General features: G+C 30.2%; 2 protein-coding genes across 10 annotated transcripts; both read left to right on the top strand.

Annotated features, from left to right (window-relative positions):
• The first annotated feature begins 222 nt into the window (after positions 1-222).
• LOC143345270 (ral GTPase-activating protein subunit beta) lies at positions 223-8,142 on the top strand. 6 transcript variants are annotated; one of them, XM_076772219.1, is made up of 24 exons: positions 223-489; positions 580-1,000; positions 1,248-1,274; positions 1,380-1,594; positions 1,674-1,857; positions 1,931-2,191; positions 2,425-2,616; positions 2,794-2,898; positions 2,973-3,113; positions 3,176-3,414; positions 3,496-3,726; positions 3,817-3,970; positions 4,025-4,132; positions 4,510-4,611; positions 4,838-4,978; positions 5,064-5,078; positions 5,155-5,315; positions 5,391-5,564; positions 5,642-6,051; positions 6,141-6,549; positions 6,626-6,941; positions 7,082-7,291; positions 7,371-7,620; positions 7,685-8,142. In XM_076772219.1, the coding sequence occupies exons 1-24, from the start codon at positions 454-456 to the stop codon at positions 7,809-7,811; spliced, it is 4,629 nt and encodes a 1,542-aa protein (XP_076628334.1). In that variant the 5' UTR covers positions 223-453; the 3' UTR covers positions 7,812-8,142. The 6 variants fall into 6 exon arrangements, with proteins under 6 accessions (XP_076628334.1, XP_076628331.1, XP_076628333.1 ...); XM_076772216.1 differs by having other exon boundaries at positions 7,028-7,291; XM_076772218.1 differs by lacking the exon at positions 1,248-1,274 and having other exon boundaries at positions 7,028-7,291.
• An 857-nt stretch (positions 8,143-8,999) lies between these two features.
• Positions 9,000-23,473, top strand: Mrp (Multidrug-Resistance like Protein 1). Of its 4 annotated transcripts, none has more exons than XM_076772224.1 (22): positions 9,000-10,056; positions 10,881-11,180; positions 11,263-11,400; positions 11,880-11,993; positions 12,086-12,285; positions 12,787-12,807; positions 12,886-13,071; positions 13,182-13,815; positions 13,897-14,043; positions 14,118-14,202; positions 14,813-15,012; positions 15,099-15,600; positions 16,153-16,330; positions 16,427-16,553; positions 16,625-16,850; positions 20,201-20,421; positions 21,246-21,426; positions 21,581-21,689; positions 21,777-21,903; positions 21,992-22,514; positions 22,593-22,839; positions 22,910-23,473. In XM_076772224.1, exons 1-22 carry the CDS (start codon positions 10,027-10,029, stop codon positions 23,022-23,024), a joined length of 4,611 nt encoding a protein of 1,536 aa, XP_076628339.1. In that variant the 5' UTR covers positions 9,000-10,026; the 3' UTR covers positions 23,025-23,473. The 4 variants fall into 4 exon arrangements, with proteins under 4 accessions (XP_076628339.1, XP_076628337.1, XP_076628340.1 ...); XM_076772222.1 differs by lacking the exon at positions 20,201-20,421 and adding an exon at positions 18,384-18,604 and having other exon boundaries at positions 9,004-10,056; XM_076772225.1 differs by lacking the exons at positions 12,787-12,807; positions 20,201-20,421 and adding an exon at positions 18,384-18,604 and having other exon boundaries at positions 9,005-10,056.
• The last annotated feature ends 1,904 nt before the right edge of the window (positions 23,474-25,377 follow it).

Below are 25,377 nucleotides of genomic sequence, written 5' to 3'. Positions count from 1 at the left end.
ATGAGACGTATTTATAGTTTATGATTTTAATATAATTTTTAAGAATAAAATATTTAATAACATAATATAATTTTTATAATTCTACGAATCGTTTAAATAGTTTAGATAATATTTATGTAGGGATATTTTCATAGGGAAAAGGAAGAGTTGATACTAATCTAATAAATGTAAGTGTAGGTAGCCAATAGAAATCATGTAATCGTACATACTATATGGTGGTGCTACCTGTCAAATAATATTCACTTCTGTCAAATTTCGTATATGTATATATACTTTGCAATGTGATTTTTTTAAAAAGATCACGTACAATTTTGCACTCGATTATGCTATTTTTACGTATATCGTATAAAATGAAACACTGTGTTTCATAATTAAAGTTAAAAAGATTCGTATGAAATTTTACTTTCTCTTTGCTAGTTCTTGGTTATAGGGCGTCAAAGTGTATAGTAATCTATGAATTTAGGCGTATTTAATAGAGTTAATCTTAAGGTTATCTATCATTGTGTACTATTTTACATTTTTTTTTTATCTTCGCGTCAATGCTAGCAAATGTTTATGCATAAACCTTTTAATTTTTAGGATTCCCAGGGAGGAATGTATTCCGAATGGGCTTCTCTAAGTGTTCTAGTTCAACAAGGATCGGAGGAGAGCCAAAGTGTTCTCGAAAAATTTTCGCCTGGGGCAGGAAAAGAAGTTGCCTTGTCTATTGTACGTCAACTTGCTACAAATCTTGGCATCACACAAGCTGCTGAGCCTAGTCCATTGTGTACCGATAAAGAAGTACAATGGTGTATGGAAGTAATATGTTTTGGATTATCATTACCATTGGCCGAACATGATACTGTTAGGGATTGTGTTAATGTGTATTGCGAGTGGTTATCTGCATTATATTCTACGCCAAAAATTTGTGTACCCAGACCAATTGTAGACGATCCTAATTTTTATGCCAGAAAAATAATAAGCCATTTTCATAATTTATTTGTTCCACGAAAAGGAGAAGGTGAAGTATATAGCTTTTATCTTTTATTTGTTATTTCTTCATTTCATACATAATATAAATCATTTACATAATATAACTTTATACATAATTTTATTGGTAATAAGATATTTGAATTGTAATCCTTTTGGATTACATTTCTTAGCCATTTTCATTTATCCTATACTTATTGTTACCTTAATCTATAACAATAGTTATTATATAACAAATATTTACATCTAACAACTTATAATTATCTTCCTTTTCATAGTCTGGCCATTTTTATATCAGGATTTAGGTAATTTGTAATTATAGAAACCAAATTTTTTTGCATGAAGCATCATATTTTTCAGCATAAATGATAAATAAATGACAACTATGAAATATTGAATATTATTTATAGGAACGGATACAATTAATCGACAAGCTGTTTTGTGTCATAGAGTACTTAGAACATTACAACAAATTGCAAGGGGTCCTGCAACTTTAGAAAGAGAAACTTGGGAAAGCTTATTATTATTTCTCATTGGAATTAATGATGCACTTTTAGCACCCCCAGCAACAAGGGAAGATGCTGGAGAACAATTATGCGAAAGAGTTTTAGGTGTATTATTAGAGGTATTACGTTTATATAAAAATATATTATTAATTGTTAAATATTTTTTTGGACTAATAGTTACATAGAAATACCGTTTAGGTGTGGTTAGTAGCATGTGAACGTAACTTTCCTTCTCCACCATTATGGCGTACTTTACGGGAATCTTGTCTTCGATGGCGACACAGATTAGCATTGGTAGAGCAATGGAATCGTGTCTGTCTTGCACTTACAGCAAGACTTTTACAAATTATGTATGGTCCAATGTTTCCAGAATTAAAAATAAGTTAATACTTTTCATTGATTGTTCATATTGCTTTTACGTGTTAACAATTTGTAATATATAATAATACATTTAGGTGAAGAAGATTCTCAGCTTGTACCACCTTCAATGTCGGACGAAGCTGTGGCACAAGCATGGTACAGACTTTTGCGAACGATAGGTGATCCAGTTGACTTATGTAGGCCTGCTGTTGTTTCACAGACACAAGCATTTTTGCAGTATGCCATTGCTAGTCCAAATGTTATAGATCCTTGTCAACACCCATGTTTACAAAGTTTACCGCAAATATTTTTAAAGGCAGTAAAAGGTATAGCAGGACAAGTTGATGCTTTTCTTGGTAAGTAAATTAAATTATACACAATTTTGTAGTACGAAAGTATAAATAACCTTATGTTCTTTTGGGAATTATGTATGCAAGTTCATAATGTATAATGAAATATACATTACTATATATATATATATATAAATAAGGACAATCTATTTTCATACTTTTTTCACTTTTAAAAGTAGCACATGTACCCCTCAGCTTGCTTTATTGGTGATGGTTGCACGCAGTCACAAATGTTTTAGGAGTTTCACAGGCATGTTGCTGGGAAGAATGTTGTGTATCCACCATCGCCTCTGGATCTGCTAGCATTGGAAGTGGGGGTATAGGGTGGGACAAATCAAGTGGGAAGGATTCGACACAGCCTTCTCCTACACCTCCAACACAACGCAGACTTGCCAAAAGTTTCAGTGTAACACCTTCTGCAGTAACTAAGGGTATTCAGCACTTCTCTTTCTGTGTTTTCTGATTATATTTCTTCAATTGTATATATCTTTAATGAGTACATTTTTAGGCTTCTAAACTTCCTTGTCCTAAAGAAGTATTATATTTAAAAACTACCACGTTAAAACGATATTTTACACATTATGTTTTATCATTGATTTCTATTATAGGAATTCCAAAAGCTTCCTTAATTGGTTTAACAACAAGTCGTGTTTCGAGTACATCGCCCATGTTAATATCTAATTCAGGACCTTCATCTGCCTCAAGTACAACATGTGAGACTTTATTAAATAACATTTATTTTCCAAGGTAGTAGGCTTAATCTATTATAAAATTGTTATTATTATAGCTATGGCTTCTCTAGTCCAAGATATTAGGCCTCCTTTAGCTCCAGGACGTCCAAAGTGCAACAGTATATTGCATCTTTTTGGAGAGTGGTTATTTGAAGCTGCATTTATAGGCACTGACGGATGGTCACAAAATTTACCACGTAAATATTACTTGGTGTAGCATTAAGTAAAATTAAACGTTATTAATTTCATTCATAAACAGAACCATCGGGTGCGACAAAACGTCCATCTTCTGTACTCGTTGAGGGCCCTAGTTCATTACAAGAAAGCATTAACGATGTTCCACCAACACTTTGTATAGATCGTTATGAATCTGGAAGGGCAGAAGCCTTAGGTGCACTATGCAGGATATTTTGTGCTAAAAAAACCGGTGAAGAAATTTTACCTGTTTACCTAGCTAGGTTTTATCAAGCAATGAATCATGGTCTTAAAGTTGACGAAGTAATAACTTATTCATTCAAGTCTTACAAATATAGTACTTGTAAAAATGTACATAATACGTATTTTTATCTTTACTTACAGTCTCGAGAATGTGGCGAAACGTTAGCAAGCATACTTTTGAATTCTGCGGATTTATTTCGCTTAGATTTAAACGGTGTTCAGATATTAGTACCTGCAGTGATATCAGCTTTAGAAACAGTACTACCAGAAAAAGATTTGAAACTTAAATCTAATATAGTATCAAAACCAGATTTACGAAGAGCCTCCATACATCTATTAATATCAATGCTAGCATTACCTCTTCACTTCCAAGTAATTAATATGTATAAATATGTATTCAATTAATAATATTTGGAATACATAAAGTAAATTCACATAATCGATAACATTTTTATTTTATAGAATCTTGCTATCAAGGAATTACCAACATTCTTAAACCCAATGATTACAGAAAAAGGTCACATAACATTTGCACAATTAAAATCAAGACTTATGAATTTGCTTATCAATGCATTACAAGTTGAAACTGATTCTCAGAATACTCATATGTTATTAGGTAAGTCAGAAATTAAATATAATAGAACTTTTATAATTTGTTGTTATTCTTTAGGAGCTCTTTTATTAAGCGTACAAGATTCTGCAGCAGCAGAAGAAGTTGAACAAGTCACACAACCTGACACTGTAGCACATGATTCTACAGTCAATTTATTATCATCAGGTTTGTCATACTTTGTAATTTAAATGATTCTAGTTTGTACATACAAATATTGAATGCACTGTTTTGAATTCTCTGAGATTAATTATCCTTTGTATTTAAATTTTGAAAAGTATTTGTAAATAGCATCATTCCAATAATAGTAGCTGGAGTAATGCTCCACTGTTCTGAAATGGCAACTCATTAACACCTACCAGTTGCTTGTAAACGGAAATTTTAATAATTCAGCATAATTATGCAATGTAAGGTCATAATGCTTAATATCACTTTTTATTGTATTTGCTTTATGCGTGCTTGTGTGAGATGTTATTCGTTTTTATTATTATGAGTTGTGTTTTGTTGTGCATTCGCCATTGTACCGTCTCATCATCGCTTGATAGTCACCAGCGATTCAGCCAGTCAAATAAGTATATCCAGTGATCAACGATCGCTCGGCGAAGCCTCAGATATTACAACTCTTCAAGAGGAATGTATTGTATTCGGTAAATACGAGTATTTTTTATATTAGTTTTGCCTTCGATTATTGCGCGTATACGAAATATTGAGAAATATCATATTATTTTTCTTACATTTTTCGTTCTTTTGGACAATATCATACACAGGCTTGCATTTTGAAAGACTTTTAATGTACACATACAGTGGTGCTTTAAAAAATTAGTTTAATATGTATGATTTTAACGGCTGATAAATATATGGTAAATGTTACAGATTCAGCTCATGCTCTTTTCGTGCGAGCAACATATTTAGTTTGCCACAGATTAATATCATCTTGGAAAACAGACCTAAATATTTCTTTGGCAGCTCTTGAAATATTATCTGGATTAGCAAGAACACGCATTCGTGAAACAGGTAAAATATAATATACTCGTCAAAACATATTTTAAAAATTTCTGAAGCATATTAAGTTATAAAATGTTTGACACCCTACACGCAGCAAGGAAACTTACAGGTTAAATTGTGTTTTATTTTATAAACTATAATTTAAAATGTAACTTCGCAGTCGAAATTTTCTTTAAATTTCACAGATGCTTTGGAATGTAAACGTGCTGTAAAATGGCTTTGCGATTACATTGCGTATCAATGTTGGCGTCCACCGCCAGCACATTCAAAAGATCTTCATTCCTCTATTGTTGCTGCTTTTAGTTGTTTGACAACTTGGTTAACTGCTCATCCACAATTACTGCAAGTTAGTATTTTATTTATGTTTAATTATTATGAAGTATTCTTCGTAACAAATTGATACGCGCAATTATTTTTTCAGGATAAAGATTGTCTAACAACAGTTTTGGAAGTAGTTGAACTTGGAGTATCAGGAACCAAAAGTGTAGGGAAACCTGGTGAACCTATTAAGATGAAAGATGAGAAAGAACTAAAACCAGCATCTATGCGCGTCAGAGATGCTGCTGATGCTCTTCTTACAGTTATTCTGGAACAGGTACATTGAAGCTGTTATAATTTCAGAGTTTAGAAATATATTTAAGAAACTATTGAAATAAATTTGTCTATTTATAGGTTGGGTATTTTCCAAGTGCATGTGGAGCGCAATCATTATCATCTTTATTAGATGAAGTATCACTTTTACGACATTGCAACAGTTGGACCGGTGGTTGTGTACCACGTCAAGCTGCAGTTGAAAGATTTCGATATTTCGTTGCTGAAAATGCTACTATATTAGCTTTATTAGAAGAACCTCTTGGGAATGATCAAGATCCACAGCCTACTGTAACTGTATTAATACGTGGTCCATTTGGTAGGCATGCATGGACAATGCAACTTCGACATTTACCAAGGCACAGATCTAGTATAAGAAGTATAAATACAAATCCTGGTCGACCGCTGCCATTAGCAGAAGCAGCACCACGAACAGATTATAAACCTAGATTCTTTCCTGATAATGTTGATCGAATTCCTCATTGTAAAGTGTATGTTGAACTTTATCGTAATATTGTTTCAAATTTTTTGAAATATTTAAGAATTAATTTTGATCAAACTGATGAAATTCTTTTGACAGAGATGAATCCATACCAAGTCTTGAAGCAGTCATGAATGATAACAATGAAGTTAGAAACGAACATCAAATTTTATCACAGTTATTAGAACGTCAAATGAATATCGAGTCAAAATATAATGGAAACGATAAAATCTCAGAAGAAAAAACAGAGGAATGCATACCACCTCAAATTTGTCATGAATTTCAAACTGCACGTCTTTTTTTGAGTCATTTTGGTTTTTTGAATATGGAACCTAAACAAAACGATGAATCTAGAAACAGTGGCCTTATTGCTATAGATCCAACCATTCCAGGATTTTGTTTAGATTTAGAAACTTTAGATAACATTAGTCCAAGAACGTGTGATACTGTATATATTTTTTATGTGAAAGCTGGTCAAAAAGCTCCAACAGAAATATTATCTAATGTGGTAAGAATTTTAGAACGCTAATTGAATGTTTTGTCGTATCGCGTTTATATTTATATAAACAAATTTATATTCATAGTTACACGAAACAAATGTATCGCCAAGTTTCTTGGAGTTTTTAAATTCTCTTGGATGGTCAGTCTCTGTATCAGTGCATGCAGGTTGGACAGGCCACGTTTCTACCTCGTGGAGAGTGACAACATCGCATCTGAATATGCCACCGCCAACCCATAACGATCACGGTGGATCTCTTTATAATGGGGATACTCATGTACTTTATTGGGCAGACGTTAGCTCAGAAATTGCTTTTGTTGTACCAACTCAATCGAACAATATATTAAATTCAGACTCGTTAGAAGAAGCAAGTTATACTAGTGATATTAGTGTTAATCAAGGTATGATCTCTGAAAAAAGAGTAAATAATACATAAAAAGGTATAACTTCATATTATATATGTTAACTATATAATAAATAATTGTAGTCTGGTTTGAAAGAAGTATCAGTGAACATACTAATTCTCGAAATTATGGAACAGGACAAAGTACAATACAAAACTCACGAGCAATGTCACTCGACTTAGAAAAGCAACCCCCAAGTTTAACAGGATCTAGTCCTTCTAGTACTTCTAGTACAGACCCAGTGAAACCAAAAAGGACAGTTAAACAAGTTTTACCTGTACAAACTGATATTAAAATTATGGTCGTTTGGCTAGAAAGTTTAGAAGATTATGCTCAATTTCCAATTGGTACTTCCACCTTTTAAATATATTTATCATTTATTTTTATGAAATCATGAAAATTATACGATTTCTTTTTGGAGAGCAGGTGATCTTCTCCCTTGCACTTATACTGGCCTTGAACAATCCAGAGTGATACAACCGTCAGATGTACAAGTAATTTTTCTTCAAGCTCTTAGTAGTGGATTAATGAGAGTCAGATTACAAGGTCCAGTTTCTAGAATCAATTTAGCTACTCCTTTAATTGATGGTATGGTTGTGTCTAGAAGAGTATTAGGAACACTTGTTAGGCAAACAGCATTAAATATGGGACGTAGAAAAAGACTTGACAATGATAGGTACGTAGAATTAAAGTAACATTTTAATAACATTGGTATATTTAATATTTGTGATATATTACAGTTATCATCCACCACATGTACGTAGACGCTTAAAAATTCAAGAAATTGTACAAAAATATAGGAAAAATTTAACCGATCCAGAATTATTAACACTTCTATTTAGTAGCACTCAAACTTATCAAGTTTAATAAAATTAATATAAATTTAATGAAAATATACTACAATAAAGCTCAATTTCTGGTAAATTAATGTGTATTTAACAACATAGTATTACACTTAATATTTCCAGGTTCTATATTTCAAGAATATAAATTTGAATGATTATTAATATATATATATATATATATATATATATATATATATATACATATATATTGTAATAAAAAGTAAACAAATTTGTAATTACTCTTTTAATAAAAATTCGAATATAATTAATTAATAGTAACTTTAAAATTGTAATTACATATTGCTGATTGTATATTTCATTAATATGTGAAAAAATAAATTTATTTCTAGACACGTTTTATGCATATGTACATACTATATACATATATTTATATTAATAAAAATATAAACAAACAAGAAATTTTATTTATATTTAATATAAAAAGAATTGCCTTGTGTACGAATATTGTTTGTGTTTCAATATATTTACAGAAGAAGATAATAAGTACATTTTTAATGATACATCGATCGATGCAATAATCACAAGGGAATAAATTTGTACTTGTTAGTAGTATTATCTAGATAAGAAAATGGCTGAACCAAGAAACATACAATGTAATTATGTCATTACATCATGCTTCTCTATATCTGCTCTTTATCTCTATTGATATATTCACATAACATTTCTTTTGATAATTGAAATAGAGGTCAAATTGATTTGTAGCATGATTCCTTCCAATGTGTTTCAAGATCTTGTCTCCATAATCAATGGACTACACTTACCATACTTCTGAAACAATTCATGAGCAAACTATGCTTATAAATAATTTATCTTTATTATCCAAATGTGAAAAAGCATCTATCTATAAAAGTAAAGAAAAATGAAAAATACCTAATTTAAAATTTAATAATATAACAAAAAGTATATACATATGTAATGTAACAATAGCAAACACTTAGTTAAGATAAATAATCTTTGTATTAAGCACCGTTCAGATAGTAACAGATACAGATTTACTGTAAAATAAACACATAATTAATTCACAGTGAATAGTAATATAAAAATTAAAGAATTGAATGAATATTTCTATAATTTTATAGGCAATGATTGAAAAACAAAGATACAACTTTTTAAAATTAAATTATATACAATTAATGTAAGTTACATACATTAATGCAATGATTGTATTATCGTTATGTTTATCAGCATCAAAATTTAGCAGCGTCATTATGTACGTTATCTGATTGTAATACTCTCAATGCAATTTATACGGAAAGACAATGTACGTACTATGTGCTATCTCTTTTGCCTTGAGTAAAAAAATTCAAGGTTATGCATTGTCAAGCACCAACTCAACAAATACAGTTAAATGTCTCGAAACAGTCTCCGATAATATTTAATTATTTATAACAAAATAAATATATACTACTTAATACTATTCAAGTATTATAATTTCATATTACATACATTTAATGTTAGATTTTGTATATGAAGAAATTGTAAACAAAGTTTACTATATTTTTTTATTACAACCTCTTCTTCTTGTTCTTTTATACGAATATTTTTTGAATTTCATAAAAATAATTTATTGCATGAAACAAATGCTAACGATAAAAAATGCCTGAATTGTATTCTAGTAAATGAGAAAAGTAAACTTTGTACCAGTACAGTACGTACACCATGAATAGCGTAAAGTTAAATCACATTAAACTAACATATTACTTTATTAACAATGTTCTTTTTCAAATGTGTATTGTCTATATATTTTAGGAAGTTCTACTATCTTGTGTGAAATTTGTCATAGTTCGTATGAAAAATTAGATTTGTTTTCAAAAGATGAACCGTTATTTTAAAACTGTGCGCATGCAGAGAAGATAATGTGACGCAATGTACAGCAATGTATCTTGATTGGGGAAATAAACCGACAATGCTATATAGTGTGAATCGGACTGAATCAGGCACAGTTTGCGTTTACTTGAGAAAGCGAGTGGACGGTGAACTATCATCGATGTTGGGCATATGCCAATACATCATATAATTGTGCATTTCTACGGACGACTGTCTTGTGGCCAGATACAACCTCTACTCGAAATTGGAGATATCTATTAGTTAATGTATAACATCTTATTAAGTGTCTCAGAAAACTTATGAAGAAATACGATAAACTGTATAATCCAAATATAACTAAATAAGAAAACTAATGAAAAAGTAAATGTATCATTAGGCAGAATCAAACTATGGATCAATTTTGTGGTACCAAATTTTGGGTGAGCAATTGAGTATACAGTCGCATGCACGTACGCACGCACGCACGCATCATGCACACATGCACACATGCACACACACGCACGCACCACACACAATCATAAAAGACACATTGTGTAAGAAATGATGGTTTAGTGTAGTTAAAGGAAAAGGATTTTGGTCAAAAATGAAATTACTGATCTCTAGCTTAATACCGTGCGTTTACGGGAAGATGGCTAGGATGACGACACAGGAGCAAGGGGAGATATACTGCCCTGCTCCACCTGTTCCCACTTTTTATATTTCCATATACCCCAGTGTAGGTTCTTCGTGTACAAGTGACGTAGTAATAAGATTCCCGTACTACGGCATACATACCTTTCAAAAAATGATAATATTCACATATTTATAATTAATAAAATTGAACATTTTCTTAATATGTATACGTACAAGATATAAATACGAAAGAATGAAATGATGACATAAATACTATTTTCTGTTGTGGATAGTGAAATACATATCAATAACTACATTGCATGTGGTAATATATCTTCATATATATTTCGGATATTTTATTTACATATTTGACATATTTTAAACATAGAAACATCTGCAGTTTACAAATAATTTTGTCTGTTTAGTAAATTTGAACACATCTTCTTGGTAAGACTGTAATTCATATTATTTAATTGTTTAATGTAGTAGAAACAAAAGATAAATAGAAATAATTGCAATGAAAACAAGCTAACATTGACGTGATAGCTGTTAAAATTTAACCACTTTTACAATAGAATTGGTACTTTCAGTTAAAAAACAAGTATTGTATACATATATTTTTATATTTTAGGATAATGATAGAGTATGGAATACACACGATCCAGATATCCCAGAATGTTTTCAAAAAACTATATTACTATGGGTACCATGCTCATTTTTATGGCTTTTCTCTGCGATAGAAGTTTATTATCTTATAAACAGTAAAAGAAAGAATATTCCATATACATGGTTATATGTTTCTAAACAAGTATTTATAGCAGCATTAATTGTACTTAGTATCATTGATTTAGGAGAGGCTATACATAGAAGTACTTCTCGGTTTGTTTATAGTGTTGATTATTGTACACCATTAGTGAAGATAATTTCTCTTGTAAGTATTACTTTTAACATTTTTAAAGAGCTACGGAAGATTAAATTTTTACAGTAACATGATTTCTATTATTTTTTTGCAGATTCTAGTATTTACATTAGTAGTATATAATAGAAAATGTGGAATGCAAACCTCTGGACTATTGTTTTTATTTTGGTTTCTTCTTGCACTATGTGGTGTTGTTCAATACAGAAGTTTACTAAAGCAATATACCAATGGGGTATGTTAATTGTAGATTAGACACTTTACCTGCGGATATTATACTTTAACTGCCCTTTCTATAGACATTCCTCAACCGTCTGGATGAAATTATTATTGAACACTCTTAGGAATTCCAAATTACCGGTAGTTCCGTACATTCTTGGGTATACCGAACATTTTCGAGAACTCAAACCACATCCCGAGAAAAATTCTTGTCCCGACCCGACTCTATATTTTCCAAGTCTTGCACACTTTTAGTAATTGCATAAAAATAAGAAACACGAAAAGTTTCGTGACTTGCGAATAAAGTGTTAATACAAATTTGATTTAAGTTACAAACTATTTTATTCTTTTGTTCAATACCAATATAATTGTTAAAACACAAAGATTTTTGTATGCTATCGTTAAATATATTATTGTTTTTTTTTTTTTTTAAATGTATTATCGAGTAGATTATGTTGTATAATATATAATTTATTACACATACTATTTCTTTAGGGAGAAGTAACCTATTCCTTTGTATCGTACATGATATATTACCCAATAGTGGTACTTCTGTTCTTGTTGAACTTTTTGGTTGATGCAGAACCAAAATATTCTGAATATCCAAGGGTAATTTAATATAAATTAATAAATTACTTACGTATATATATTATAGAGTAAATTAAATATTTTAGTTTAATGTTACACATTAAAACCAATAGGTAGAAAGACCATGTCCAGAACAAAAATCTTCCTTTCCTGCAAAAATTTTGTTTAGTTGGTTTGATCCAATGGCATGGCAAGGCTTCAAAAAACCTTTGGAAGCTACAGATTTATGGTCTATGAATGCAGAGGATACAGCTAGTGAAATCGTACCAAGATTTGATAAATATTGGAATAAAAATGCACAAAACAGTAACAAGTGAGTGTGATATTTATGTATTGTACTTATTTATTGTTCCCTTTAAAGTTGCACAGATCTCCATCTTCTTTTACATTTACTTCTATATTCTCATATTTAATTACTAATCGTGCACTGGCACATTCTTGTTTTACTTGCCCCCCACCATCACCATCACCACCACACAATGTACATTTTTTCGTTTTCCGAAAAACAGACATTTTTGCAATATCTAAATTCAATATCGAATGATATTAAAAAAGGTAAGATTGATTACAATAGTCTTACGATCTTAATGGAAGGTTGAGAAAAGAAAATGTGAGATTAATGGGTATGAATATTTTGATACACTGTACCTTACCTTTCCCTAGTCTTATTCCACCTTACCTTCATCATTTCTTCTTCCAAGTGTGACATTTGTATTTAATATTAGATAATAAGAAGACAGTTATAATAAATTAAAGAAATTACATAGAAAATTACATTAATAATTATTAATATCAATCTATTTTTGCTAACAAGAGTATTTTGGACTTGTTTTAGGTAAGTTTAATATGCATAACGAGTTTTGTAAATAAATATTATATTTAAATATAAGTGTAACTTTTATTACTTTTTCAGTGTACAAAGCACTAAGGCATCATTTAGAAAGTCATCTGGTCAAGTAGATTTTAATAGCGGACGTAGAAAGAAGGTATCGTCGGTTTTACCACCTCTTTGTAAAGCTTTTGGTGCTACTTTTCTATTTGGAGCTCTACTTAAATTTATACAAGATATTATGACTTTTGTTAGTCCACAAATATTGAAGTAAGTAGCTTAATTTATTTTGTTATCGACTTTTCTACTTTGAATAATTAGTTTGATATTTCTTAAATTTATAAATTATTATAATTATAATTATACTGTTTTTAATTTAGACTGCTCATTAAATTTATCGAGGGACACGAAACAATCTGGAAAGGCTATTTGTATGCAGTTTTACTCCTAGTTACAGCCATATTTCAAACATTAATTTTATCACAATACTTTCATCGCATGTTCTTAGTTGGATTGCGAGTACGTACTGCATTAATAGCTGCAATTTATCGAAAGGCATTAAGAATGTCTAATTCTGCCAGAAAAGAATCGACACTTGGTGAAATAGTGAATTTAATGTCTGTGGACGCGCAGAGATTTATGGATTTAACAGCATACATAAATATGATTTGGTCTGCACCACTGCAAATAATTTTAGCTTTATACTTTTTGTGGGATATATTAGGACCAGCTGCACTTGCTGGTTTAGCTGTTCTACTTATTCTTATCCCAATAAACGTATTGATCACAAATAGAGTGAAAACATTGCAAATCAGACAAATGAAGCACAAAGATGAAAGAGTGAAGTTAATGAATGAAGTTCTCAATGGTATAAAAGTATTAAAGTTATATGCATGGGAACCTTCGTTTGAAGAGCAAATACTTAAGATACGTATGAAAGAAATCAAAGTATTAAAGGAAGCAGCATATCTTAATTCTGGAACAAGTTTTATCTGGTCTTTTGCTCCCTTTTTAGTAAGTTTCCGTTAAACAGAATTACATTGTTAAATACAAGAATGACATGTTATTTTTTTTATTTTTTCTATGAATTTTTAGGTATCCTTAGTATCCTTTGCAACATATATACTTATAGATGAAAACAATCGTTTAGATAGCAAAATTGCTTTTGTTTCACTCAGTCTTTTTAATATCTTAAGGTTTCCTCTTTCTATATTACCTATGATGATTGGTAACATGGTTCAGGTAAATGAAAATATCTCAAGTTCAGTCACAATGCATATAATTATTTATTTAATAATTAAATATATAATACCTAGGCTTACGTATCTGTAAAACGTATTAACAAATTCATGAATACAGAAGAATTGGACCCTGATAATGTTCAACACGACCCATCCGAGCGTAAGTCTTCTATGTAACTAACAACGAATATCCGTGAAATGTCTTTCCTCAATTTTGATAAAACTTTGCAATTTTGTAAAACGGCTAAAAATAAGAGGGGTACGTATATTTTTAAACGACAGTGACTAAAATTGAAGGAATGAAATTACCGTCCAAAGTTTGTCTTTTGATGGTATTTTATGGTTTATTCGATATACTAAGAAGTCTTTTAAACAAATTCTGTATGGTTTTTTAACGCTCAGACGGCGGCGTCAGGTAACTCTAGACTCTAGATGTGAACGTCTGTTTCTTCGATACTTGACACGCCGTGCCTTGTGTTTATGTTAGAGCGATAACGATAAAAAATGTTCGACACATAGCGATGCTAACCCAGAACCAAAAGATTATTAAAGTGACGAATATCATATTGAAGAATGCGACGAAACTCTAATAGGCAATAGAAATCATACTAGACATAGTTCGTTGTCATCTCTTCCGTCGCTAAAAAAAAATACAAGTTCTATCAAAATCTAAAGAAAGGATAAGATATTTTGCAAACATTACTTATAAGCATATTGTGTTATACTACTAGTATATTATATAATAAATTTACTCTATTGATACGATATAGCACACGAACTATTAATTGAGAATGGCACTTTTACATGGGACATGGAGAATGTTGAAAAACCAACATTAAAAAATATCAATATACAAATAGAACAGGGTCAGTTGGTAGCTGTTGTTGGCACAGTGGGATCAGGTAAAAGTTCTCTTATAGCTGCATTTCTTGGAGAGATGGACAGAATAAGTGGAAGAGTTAATACAAAAGTAAATATATTTTCATTGATTCGTATGACATGAAAGTATATTATTTATATGGGAATCCTTTTTTTTTTTTTTTGTGTGTATAACAGGGCTCCATTGCATATGTATCTCAACAAGCATGGATACAAAATGCATCATTGCAAGATAATGTTTTATTTGGGAAACCGTTGCATAAAAGCTCGTATAATCGTATAATTGATGCATGTGCATTGTGTCCAGATTTAAAAATATTGCCTGCAGGTGATCAAACTGAAATTGGAGAAAAGGGTATAAATTTATCGGGTGGACAGAAGCAAAGAGTAGCATTAGCAAGAGCAGTATACAATGATTCTGATGTTTATTTCTTGGATGATCCGTTGAGTGCTGTAGACTCACATGTCGGAAAACACATATTTGAAAATGTGATTGGCAGTAGTGGTCTGCTTAAGAAGAAAACAAGAATACTTGTTACGCATGGCATTACCTACTTACCAGAGGTCGATAATATCATTGTACTTAAAGATGGCGAAATAACAGAAATTGGAAGTTACAAACAGCTTCTAGAGAAAAGGGGAGCTTTTGCTGAATTTTTAGTGCAACATCTTCAAGAAGGTACACATCAATTCTTCTATCTCTTCAACTTCTATATTCATACTTTCTATTAATCTTTAATTATATTTTTCATGGATCTAAGTTGGAAATCGTAAGTCAGTGAAAAAGTAATTACGATTCCTTTTCCTACTTCAGTTTATGTGATTGCCCGGAAAATGGTTTACATTGCATTTGGCTTGTGATATTAGAGTATCAAGGATGTTAGTATTTTTTGCAATTTGCTACTATAAAAACTTATCAGCCAGCTTATAGTATGAAACCATTTCCAGTGCAATTTTCTACTATCCTCTTAGTATAGTATTATATTAATATAAAAAAAGATATGCATGTAGAATTTTTGTATAGTGCATGTTAAACTTGAGTCAGAGTATTATTGGAATATTATTAATACTAAAATGCTAAAACTAACAGCTCATGATTTACTGAATGTATTTAGAACTTTTTAACTTGATGTAAAAATGTAATTTTTTATTACTATTTTCTAATATTGTAATAATGCATTTTTAAAATTTGTTGTATTATTTTAAATCTGTTATGGTAAATTTAAAACAGTGCATGCTGATAATGGCTCAGAAGCAGATTTAAATGAAATTAAACAACAATTGGAATCAACGATAGGATCAAGTGAACTGCAACAAAAATTAGCAAAGGGTAAATCAAGAGTATCAGAAAGTCACAGTGAGTCTGGTTCTATACCTGACAGAAAATCATTAAATGGCTCTTTAAAACGGTAAGATTCTCTCATCATCCTTTGTTTCCTTTGCTACTTGTGCTTTTTTTATTTATGCTGTTTCTAATCTATCATATTGCTTGACAAAAATTTCAGACAGTATTCTACAGATAGTCAACAATCTGGAAGTTATTTACACAGTAATAATCAAAAGGAGACAAAATTGAAATCGCTAAAATTACCAGAAAAATTAATAGATGTAGAAAAAAGTGAGACTGGAAGTGTAAGTTATTTTTTATCATATGTATTAAAAAATTCTTAATAATATATTTGTATACTGTTTTCGTTCATAAGGTGAAATGGCAAGTGTATTCTCATTACTTCAAATCCATTGGATGGTTTTTATCGATATCAACTATCATAATGAATGCTATTTTCCAAGGATTTAGTATTGGTTCAAATTCTTGGCTTGGTCTATGGTCCGATGATAACTTAACAGATTATTATAATAATAATACATTCAATAGAGCAAAACAAGATGTATATCTTGGAGTGTATGGTGGACTTGGTCTTGGACAGGGTATGTTTTTAAAAATGTTTAAGTATTCAGTAATATTCAGCAATTTTTCCCCTTAAAAAAGAGTATTACATTAGAATTACATTTTGACAAAGAACTATAAGGTAAGGTTTTCCCTATGAAATATCTTATTATCTAAACTATTTCACTTATGATAACATCAATGTTGTCTAAAAAGCATGTTCCTTCACAGATTACACAGTTTTGGGGCAACTAAATTTATTATTTAATTTTAAATTATGAGTAAAAAATATATTTGTATAAGTCCTGCTATTAACACTGTGTACGTTAAGTTTATAATAATAACATTTCTTTTACTTTTACAATTCCGTATTACACGATAACTAAATTTATTCTAAAATGCTAGTGCGAGTGTGGTTTGCTGTGTTGTTATAAGCAAAGTAAAGCTTTATAGTAATATATGTTTAAATACAGCTGTTTCGGTTACTTTGTCGTACAAAATTAAATAATTTCGATATCGCATGTACTTGCATATACTGTTGTTCACTTACCAACTCAAATGTATATAAGTTCTTGCAACTGATAGTGTAGAATTATAGAAATTAATTAAATAGTTATATTGACACTAATATAACATTTGAGCATGAAGTAGTCAAACAGTAAAGCTTTTTAACATCTGCTTATTACCAGAACATTGAGTTTTTTTTTTAAGTATCTATACTTATAAATGTTTTTCAATTATTATCATGCACAAAACAGTTATAAATGCAAATAGATTCATTCTGTTCATACGTTCAATAATGTTACAATTTCTAATCAAATCAAATAACCATTCTTTATGGCAATACATGTAATAATTATAGTATACTTCATTAGGATATAGATCTATAATTTTTTAAATATTTATTTTTAATGCCATTGACTTGAATAAGTTAAATTGTATTTATTATAATAACATTTTATGAGAAAAGTATTACATTTTACCGTGAACGCGTATCCTGATTCTATTTGACATAACACACTCGGGTTGAATGTTAATTTGAGAATATCCTATCACTGAGGATTAAGCAATGGTTATTTTGTTTTACGGAATGTAGAATTCAAAGTTAATCCGGTAAAATGAAATTAATTTTTATGTTATCTAGTTCCGGAACTATTTTAATTAAAAACTGATCAGTCATTTACCAATGCGTAAACACGCGAATTGATGGTAAAATATAGAAATGTCTCTGCCAAAAAATCTGAGACTTTGTTATATAGAGAATTGTTTTTTAAAGTCAAAGATATTTAAAACAACAATTACCAAGTGCATGTTTACTATTTAATTTATATACACACTAATAATACTGTTCCTAATTATAAATGCACCTCAATACATGTGTGACTGCAGTAAGGAACTTGTACATGGTGTTAGACATATGGTGAGTAATAGTGAAGATGATTATTGCCATTAAACGAATTAGGTCTTCCCTTAATTCATCTGCATTAACGTAAAATGCAAATACAAGAACTGATGAAATTCGTGATATAATGTCGGGTTTAATGATATATCAAAATTATCACCAATCATTATAGGCTTGACAGTGCTTGGAGGGGCATTAATTTTGGCAAAAGGAGCAATATACGCTTCGATATATCTTTTCGAGAGAATGTTGCACCAAATCCTCCGCAGCCCAATAATGTTCTTTGACAAAACTCCAATCGGTCGAATTCTTAGTCGACTCGGTGCAGACACTGAAGTCATTGATAATAGTCTACCATCCATACTGCGTTCTTGGATTGCTTGTTTCTTTTCGGTATGATATTTTCTCGTTGTAAATATTGCGCTTAATAAGCACTGATTTTCGTAAAAGTATTTGAAGTTAAAGTTTATATTTACGTATCAAATGGTAACGTTTAATGAAAATTATAATGGTAATATATATGATCAATAATTCAATTTTTCAAATTTAAAAATTACAAATTCTTCAAGTCATTAAAAAAGTAATTTGCATGTTAAAATAAATTAGTGTTACATAGATACGTTGTATATCATCCAGTAAAGTTGTTATACCAAATAACATTTGTAGTTATTCAATTGACAAAAAGCATTAATTCAGTAAGAATACATTTATAAAAATGCTTTTAATATAGCAATATAATATAATAAAACTGTAAAATACTTGTCTTCAACTTTTATGATCATCATTTCTTAGGTATACAAAAATTTGATTGTATTGTGACTGTATTTTAAGCGCTATTATAGTTGATAGAAATCTTTTGATATCTTTGCAAATTTTTTTTTATAAAATTATTATTAAACATTATAAACAATACACAGAATAAAAATCGTGTATCGTACTACCATTTCTTTACAATTTCTTTATCTACAATTTCACCTTTAATAGTTCTTTTATACAGTCACCAGCAATCTCTAATTTACAAAACTACGGTAAAATACTATAACATCATAAACAGTAAGGTAATGGACACAATTATACGATAAATTTTTAACTAAGAAGATAATGTTGCCTGTGCTTGAATATATTTATGTTATGTATTTGCTTTTTTACCTGCTTAAACTTTTTGAATGCTTAATTTGCTCGTTCAGGGTGTTTACCTACGGATGGATAATAATTTAGGAAGTGATTCAGTAGGCTAAAACAAGACGAAAATTAAGGCTAATGTAATTGCGTTTTGAGTCTTTATGTTCGAATTATTCATTATTGAATTTATGTGAAAAAACTAAGATTTTATTAAATTTTGTTTTTATTAGAGAAGATAGAGAAAAAGTTTAATCAATTATATTTGTGTAAAAGTCAGTTCTTTTTAAGTTCTGTTCATAAACTTTTTAATTAAATGAAATATCTCGTTTGTTTTTTATAAGAAAGAAATGTTAAAATATTTATTTGGAAGAGGCAAATATTATTTTACAAAGTAAAAACGTATAAAATGCAATTCCGTCTTATTTTGGCATATAGAATCACATCCTAATACTGGTTATTTATTGGAAAACATCCTGAATACGTTGTTTCATTATGTGTGCCTGGCATGCCTCCCCACAGCAAACTTCACCCCCTCGCATAACATGAGACAAAACAGTATTTTTAGTTTTTGGTATTATAAATTTATTTTTTAAAAAGATATGTCTTTTTACTTGTTCATGCATATTAGAAACGAATAGAATTTCCAAATTTATACATATATTACATGATATAGAATATACCGTTGAATATTTTATCTTATGAAAAGTTTATAGTCATAAATATAAATTTATATGAAATTATTAAACGAAGAGAAACATTTATTGAATGTTTTAGATTTCTAAAGTTTTGGTACAGCTTCAAATATTAAAAATTCTAAACTTTTCTTAGTGTGGTTACAATGAAAGCCAACCATGTCTGATGTTGTAGCGATGGCGAGTTTTTTCTGCGATTTGGCACCGCAGCTGGGCTGTTGGCTGGCTGCTCGCCAGATGCACATAGTGATGCTGCGTGCTGTGATGCGTGCTCCATTGACCTTCTTTGATACGACTCCTACTGGTCGTATTATCTCCAGGTTTGCTAAAGACGTCGACGTCCTGGATACATCTCTTCCTCAACAAATTTCTGATAGCATCTATTGCTTGTTCGAGGTAATTTTTGGAAATGCCTGAACCAGATTAAGACAATTGATTCTTATTATTTCCTTCCTATAATTCCTTTAGTCATAATTCATTGGATCTACCTTCGCATTCTTCCATTTCATCAAAGGGTTTGTATTGGTTTTATGCTGATGTAATTTTCATTTAAATACATCATGGGCATTCGTTTATTCGATGACATCTTAGAAAAAACAATTTGTTATGGTTTTTGTACTTCAATTATAGCTTTTTGATAAACTTGAACCATTCAAATTACATTGTACGATGATGTACAGTTGATTATAAATGGATAGTGTACGTAAAATATGTTGTTATAGAAGCTATAATTGAGTATAATTGTGTCCGTTCCAATAAATTATAAATGCAGTTTAGTGTGTTAGAAGTGGTGAATATGGCTAATGTGTTTCTGTAATAAATGGTAGAAAATGGTTGTGCAAGTGTATACTATTAATATTTTAATAGTATAATTAGTATACATTTGTTTAAAACACTATTTAATAATCGTGGGTAAAAAGAATATATTGTTTGCATTCAGTTGCATATTGGTGTTTGGAAAAGTAGACATGGGTGTTTCATCTTATAATTTGCATGATCATTATTAGTTTCTGAATTCTTCTGTCACACAGCTATTTTATTAATTTTACGATTGCATACATGAACTTATGGGTATTTTTTATGTACATACAAATTTACTTTTTTGTCCTGTGTTTTTCATGTTCTGTAAGATGGTTATATTTCATTAATTTTGGTATTATATATTGAAAGAATTCTTTAAATCTATTCTCCTTTTTCTAAGTAACGCATTCATATTACAGGTTATAGCCACTCTAGTGGTTATAAGTTTTAGCACACCAATATTTATAGCAGTTATAATACCAATAGGTGTACTTTATTACTTTATTCAACGACTATATGTTGCAAGTTCCCGACAACTGAAACGTTTAGAGTCTGTTTCAAGATCTCCCATATACTCGCATTTTAGTGAGTCAGTGTCTGGTATGTGAATAAACTCTCTTATGCTGTATTAATAATTTTTATAACTTAAATATACGTATATGTGTATATACAAATTAATAAAAATATGAATAATTTTTTAAATCTGATCATACCGTGATACATATTAATTATATATTAATTATGTATTTATTAGGGGCACAGATGATTAGAGCATTTGGTGTACAAGAACGATTTATTCGTGAATCCGAAAGTAAAGTGGACTTTAATCAAGTGTGCTATTATCCTAGTATAATTGCAAATAGGTATAAATTTTCTTAGAAACGGTATTATAAGATTAATATAAAGGAAACAAATGATTACACGAAATCTAATTAATGTTTTTATTGAAGGTGGCTGGCAGTACGTTTGGAAATGGTTGGAAACTTAATTATCTTTTTTGCTGCATTTTTTTCTGTATTAAATAGAGATACTATGGCGTCCGGTACAGTTGGTCTGTCTGTCAGTTATGCCTTACAAGTAAGAGCAAATACTTAATTTTACCTAATAATTACACTTTACGTTTATTCGATTGTAAAATATTTTATAATAAAAATGATCTCTTTAGGTTACTCAGACATTAAATTGGTTAGTAAGAATGACTTCTGATGTTGAAACAAATATAGTAGCAGTAGAAAGAATAAAAGAATATACAGAAACTCCTCAAGAAGCATCGTGGAAAAATCCGAATTATACGCCGCCTAATGAATGGCCTACGCAGGGACACGTTGAATTTATAGATTACAAAGTTCGTTATAGAGAAGGCCTAGAACTTGTACTTCATGGATTAACATTTACCATTAAGGGAGGGGAGAAAGTTGGTATTGTCGGTAGAACCGGTGCTGGAAAGTCTTCTTTGACATTGGGTTTATTTAGAATAATAGAAGCAGCTGCAGGACAAATTTTTATTGATAATATTGATATTGCCAAATTGGGTCTGCATGATCTAAGATCTAGACTGACTATCATACCTCAAGATCCTGTACTATTCTCAGGAAGTTTGAGGATGAACTTGGATCCTTTCAATCGGCATACCGATGACGAAATATGGAGAGCTTTGGAACACGCGCATCTTAAATCTTTTATAAAAAGTAAAAACAATTTGATTGGTTTTAAATAATTAATATTACAAATACACGTTAAATGTTCTGCATTTTATTGTATTTCAGATTTGCCAAATGGTATTTTACATGAAGTAACTGAGGGTGGAGAAAATTTGAGCATAGGTCAACGACAGTTGATATGTTTAGCAAGAGCATTACTTCGAAAAACAAAAGTACTTATTCTCGACGAAGCAACAGCATCAGTCGATCTAGAAACAGATGATTTAATACAAACAACAATTAGACAAGAATTTAAAGATTGTACGGTTCTTACTATAGCTCATAGACTTAATACAATTCTCGATTCAGACAGGTATGTTTCGAAAAATTATAATATAACTTTTTAAAATATTCGTTAATGATAAATAAAAAATATTTCATAGGGTTATTGTACTGGATAACGGACTTATTGTGGAATACGAGTCCCCAGAAGCGTTACTTAATAATTCGTCTACTGTATTCTATGGTATAGCTAAAGATGCAGGCCTTGCAACATAAATGAAGCGCATATCATGAATATTGTACAAGCAATGAAACAAGTTTCTAATCTATGATAGAACATGTACGAACAAATTATAAGAACAAAAGTATAGCGATTCATTTACATAGAAAAATACAGAATACTTTTAGGCTTGAAACGATCAGAAATTTTGTAGAACGACTTTTTTCAATAAGATCTTATAACATGTCTAAATAATGTCAAGCACAGCCCATTTATAAAGTAGTACGGTTATCCGTTACTTAAAGTACTGCCATTTTAGCAGCACATTCTGTGCTAAGTAGAATAAGTTTATAAATTTGTGTACAGTGACTTAAAGAAATTTTAATAATTTTAAAAGAAAGCTGCCTCTCAGGCTTACACTTGCATATAAAACCTGTGCAACGTACAAAGTAGAACAGTATTTTTTAGTTACTTCTAATTACTATTAAACTTCACTACACTCACACTGCCTTGTTTTTACTTTTTATTGCAAGAGAAATAACTCGTTACAGTGACTCATCGATAAAACGTTACAGTTCGGGATTGCTCATAACGTTTTAATAAGGTGAAGGCACGAATTTGTTCCTGGAATCACAATATCCAGTCACAATATGTGCGTGACAATCACTTTGACATTTAGCTAGCGGTATTTTGTTTATACAGCTGCTGGTGACTCGAATCAACGGATATCTTGTGCCGAAAGAAAATTGTACGTTTTATCAAGGTTAAAAAGTGACGTTTTATCAACGTGTTACTGAATGTTTATTATTTTGTTCTATGAAATTTCATTAATCGAAATAAATGATTTAAATTTATTCTTTAAATTTGTACCGTTAACGACAGATACAGTACATCTACATGCTGTGTAAATTGCTCTTTTAATATTTAAAAATATAACGACATTTCAGGATTGCAGTTTTCTACAGCAGGGGTGGCCAACTTCTGCAGTTTTCTACAGGATGTTCGGCCACCCCTGGGAAAAATTTTAATGGGGGATTCTAGAGGCCAAAATAAGACGAAAATCAAGAATACCAATTTGTTGATGAAGGCTTCGTTAAACAGTTATTAACGTTTCAAGTTCCGACCGTACTGAATTTTTTTCTCGAAAATGCGCAAGATTTCGGGGGTATGTCTATTCACCAAAAATGATTGTAATTGACCCCCGCAACCGAAAGTAATTTTTCCAAAATGATTTGAAATTTTGGAATTTAATTGTTAATAACTTTTTAACGAAGCCTCCATCAACAAATTGGTATTCTTGATTTTCGTCTTATTTTCGCCTCTAGAATCCTCTGTTAAAATTTTTCCCAGGGGTAGCCGAACACCCTGTATATATATTATCGATTTTTATTCTTAAAAATGTGTCACGATTTACCTACTAAAATTTTGACATTTAACACGTTCAAACTTGTGTCTTGTGTACTAATAAGTAATAATGGGGCGTGTTGAAATCGTCTCCTGTCGGCTGTGATCGACCAAAAATCGCTTCGCGATCGACCTGTTGGCCATTCCTGTTATACAATATGAAGGTTTTACTTACGATAATTTAGCCATCATATTATATTCGAAGATTTAATTATTTAAATACTATGTTATATATTCAATGCATATAGTACTTGGATCCCTTTAGTGCCATGCAATCTGTAGACAAATATAACAAAGAACACTAATGCACATTCAAACCGTTTTCCTTATAGCTTTTCACATTTCAATGAAAACTGTTGTACGGTGCTATTGTGAAATAAGATTAATATTTCTAATTATTCAATTATCAATGTTCATTGTATTCAATTATTTTAATTAATTACTTTCATGTAGCAACACAAATACAGTTGGTATGGCGCTAAACGGAATACTATAAGGAAAAATTGCAAATTAAAAGAATATAGGTTTCATCTTAAGATAATTGTATTTTTTGAACATAATATGGAAATACTGTACATAAAAAATTTGTACTTTAAATTGTTTATATATCTCTAGTACATAATCACTATCATAGTGCATTTGTACAAAAAGAATAGCCATTGATATCTATAGTATTGCTGTTTTGCCTGTTTGTTATAGAAACCTAAAGATTTTTCAAATAGGTATCTGATAATGCAAATTTGTTAATGCTACTGTTTTCTACAAGAAATCAATTCGATCAAAAGTTAATATGAAATACATAAATCTTGTGTTGAAACCAGATAATCCGTATTAAAATGAAATGGATAATACAGATGGTTATATGTACTTTCACACCATTATTATTTATAAAAAAGTAACGTAATAATGAACAATAATCTTTATTATTTAATAATATTTCAATTATCAAATCATTGCTCGAATTCGAAATCCAAATCGTAATATTGTAATATATCTTTGTCTTAC

This window comes from Colletes latitarsis, chromosome 9 (assembly GCF_051014445.1).
Source record: "Colletes latitarsis isolate SP2378_abdomen chromosome 9, iyColLati1, whole genome shotgun sequence".
NCBI classification, from domain to species: domain Eukaryota; kingdom Metazoa; phylum Arthropoda; class Insecta; order Hymenoptera; family Colletidae; genus Colletes; species Colletes latitarsis.
This window is presented reverse-complemented; position numbering and strand designations above follow the sequence as displayed.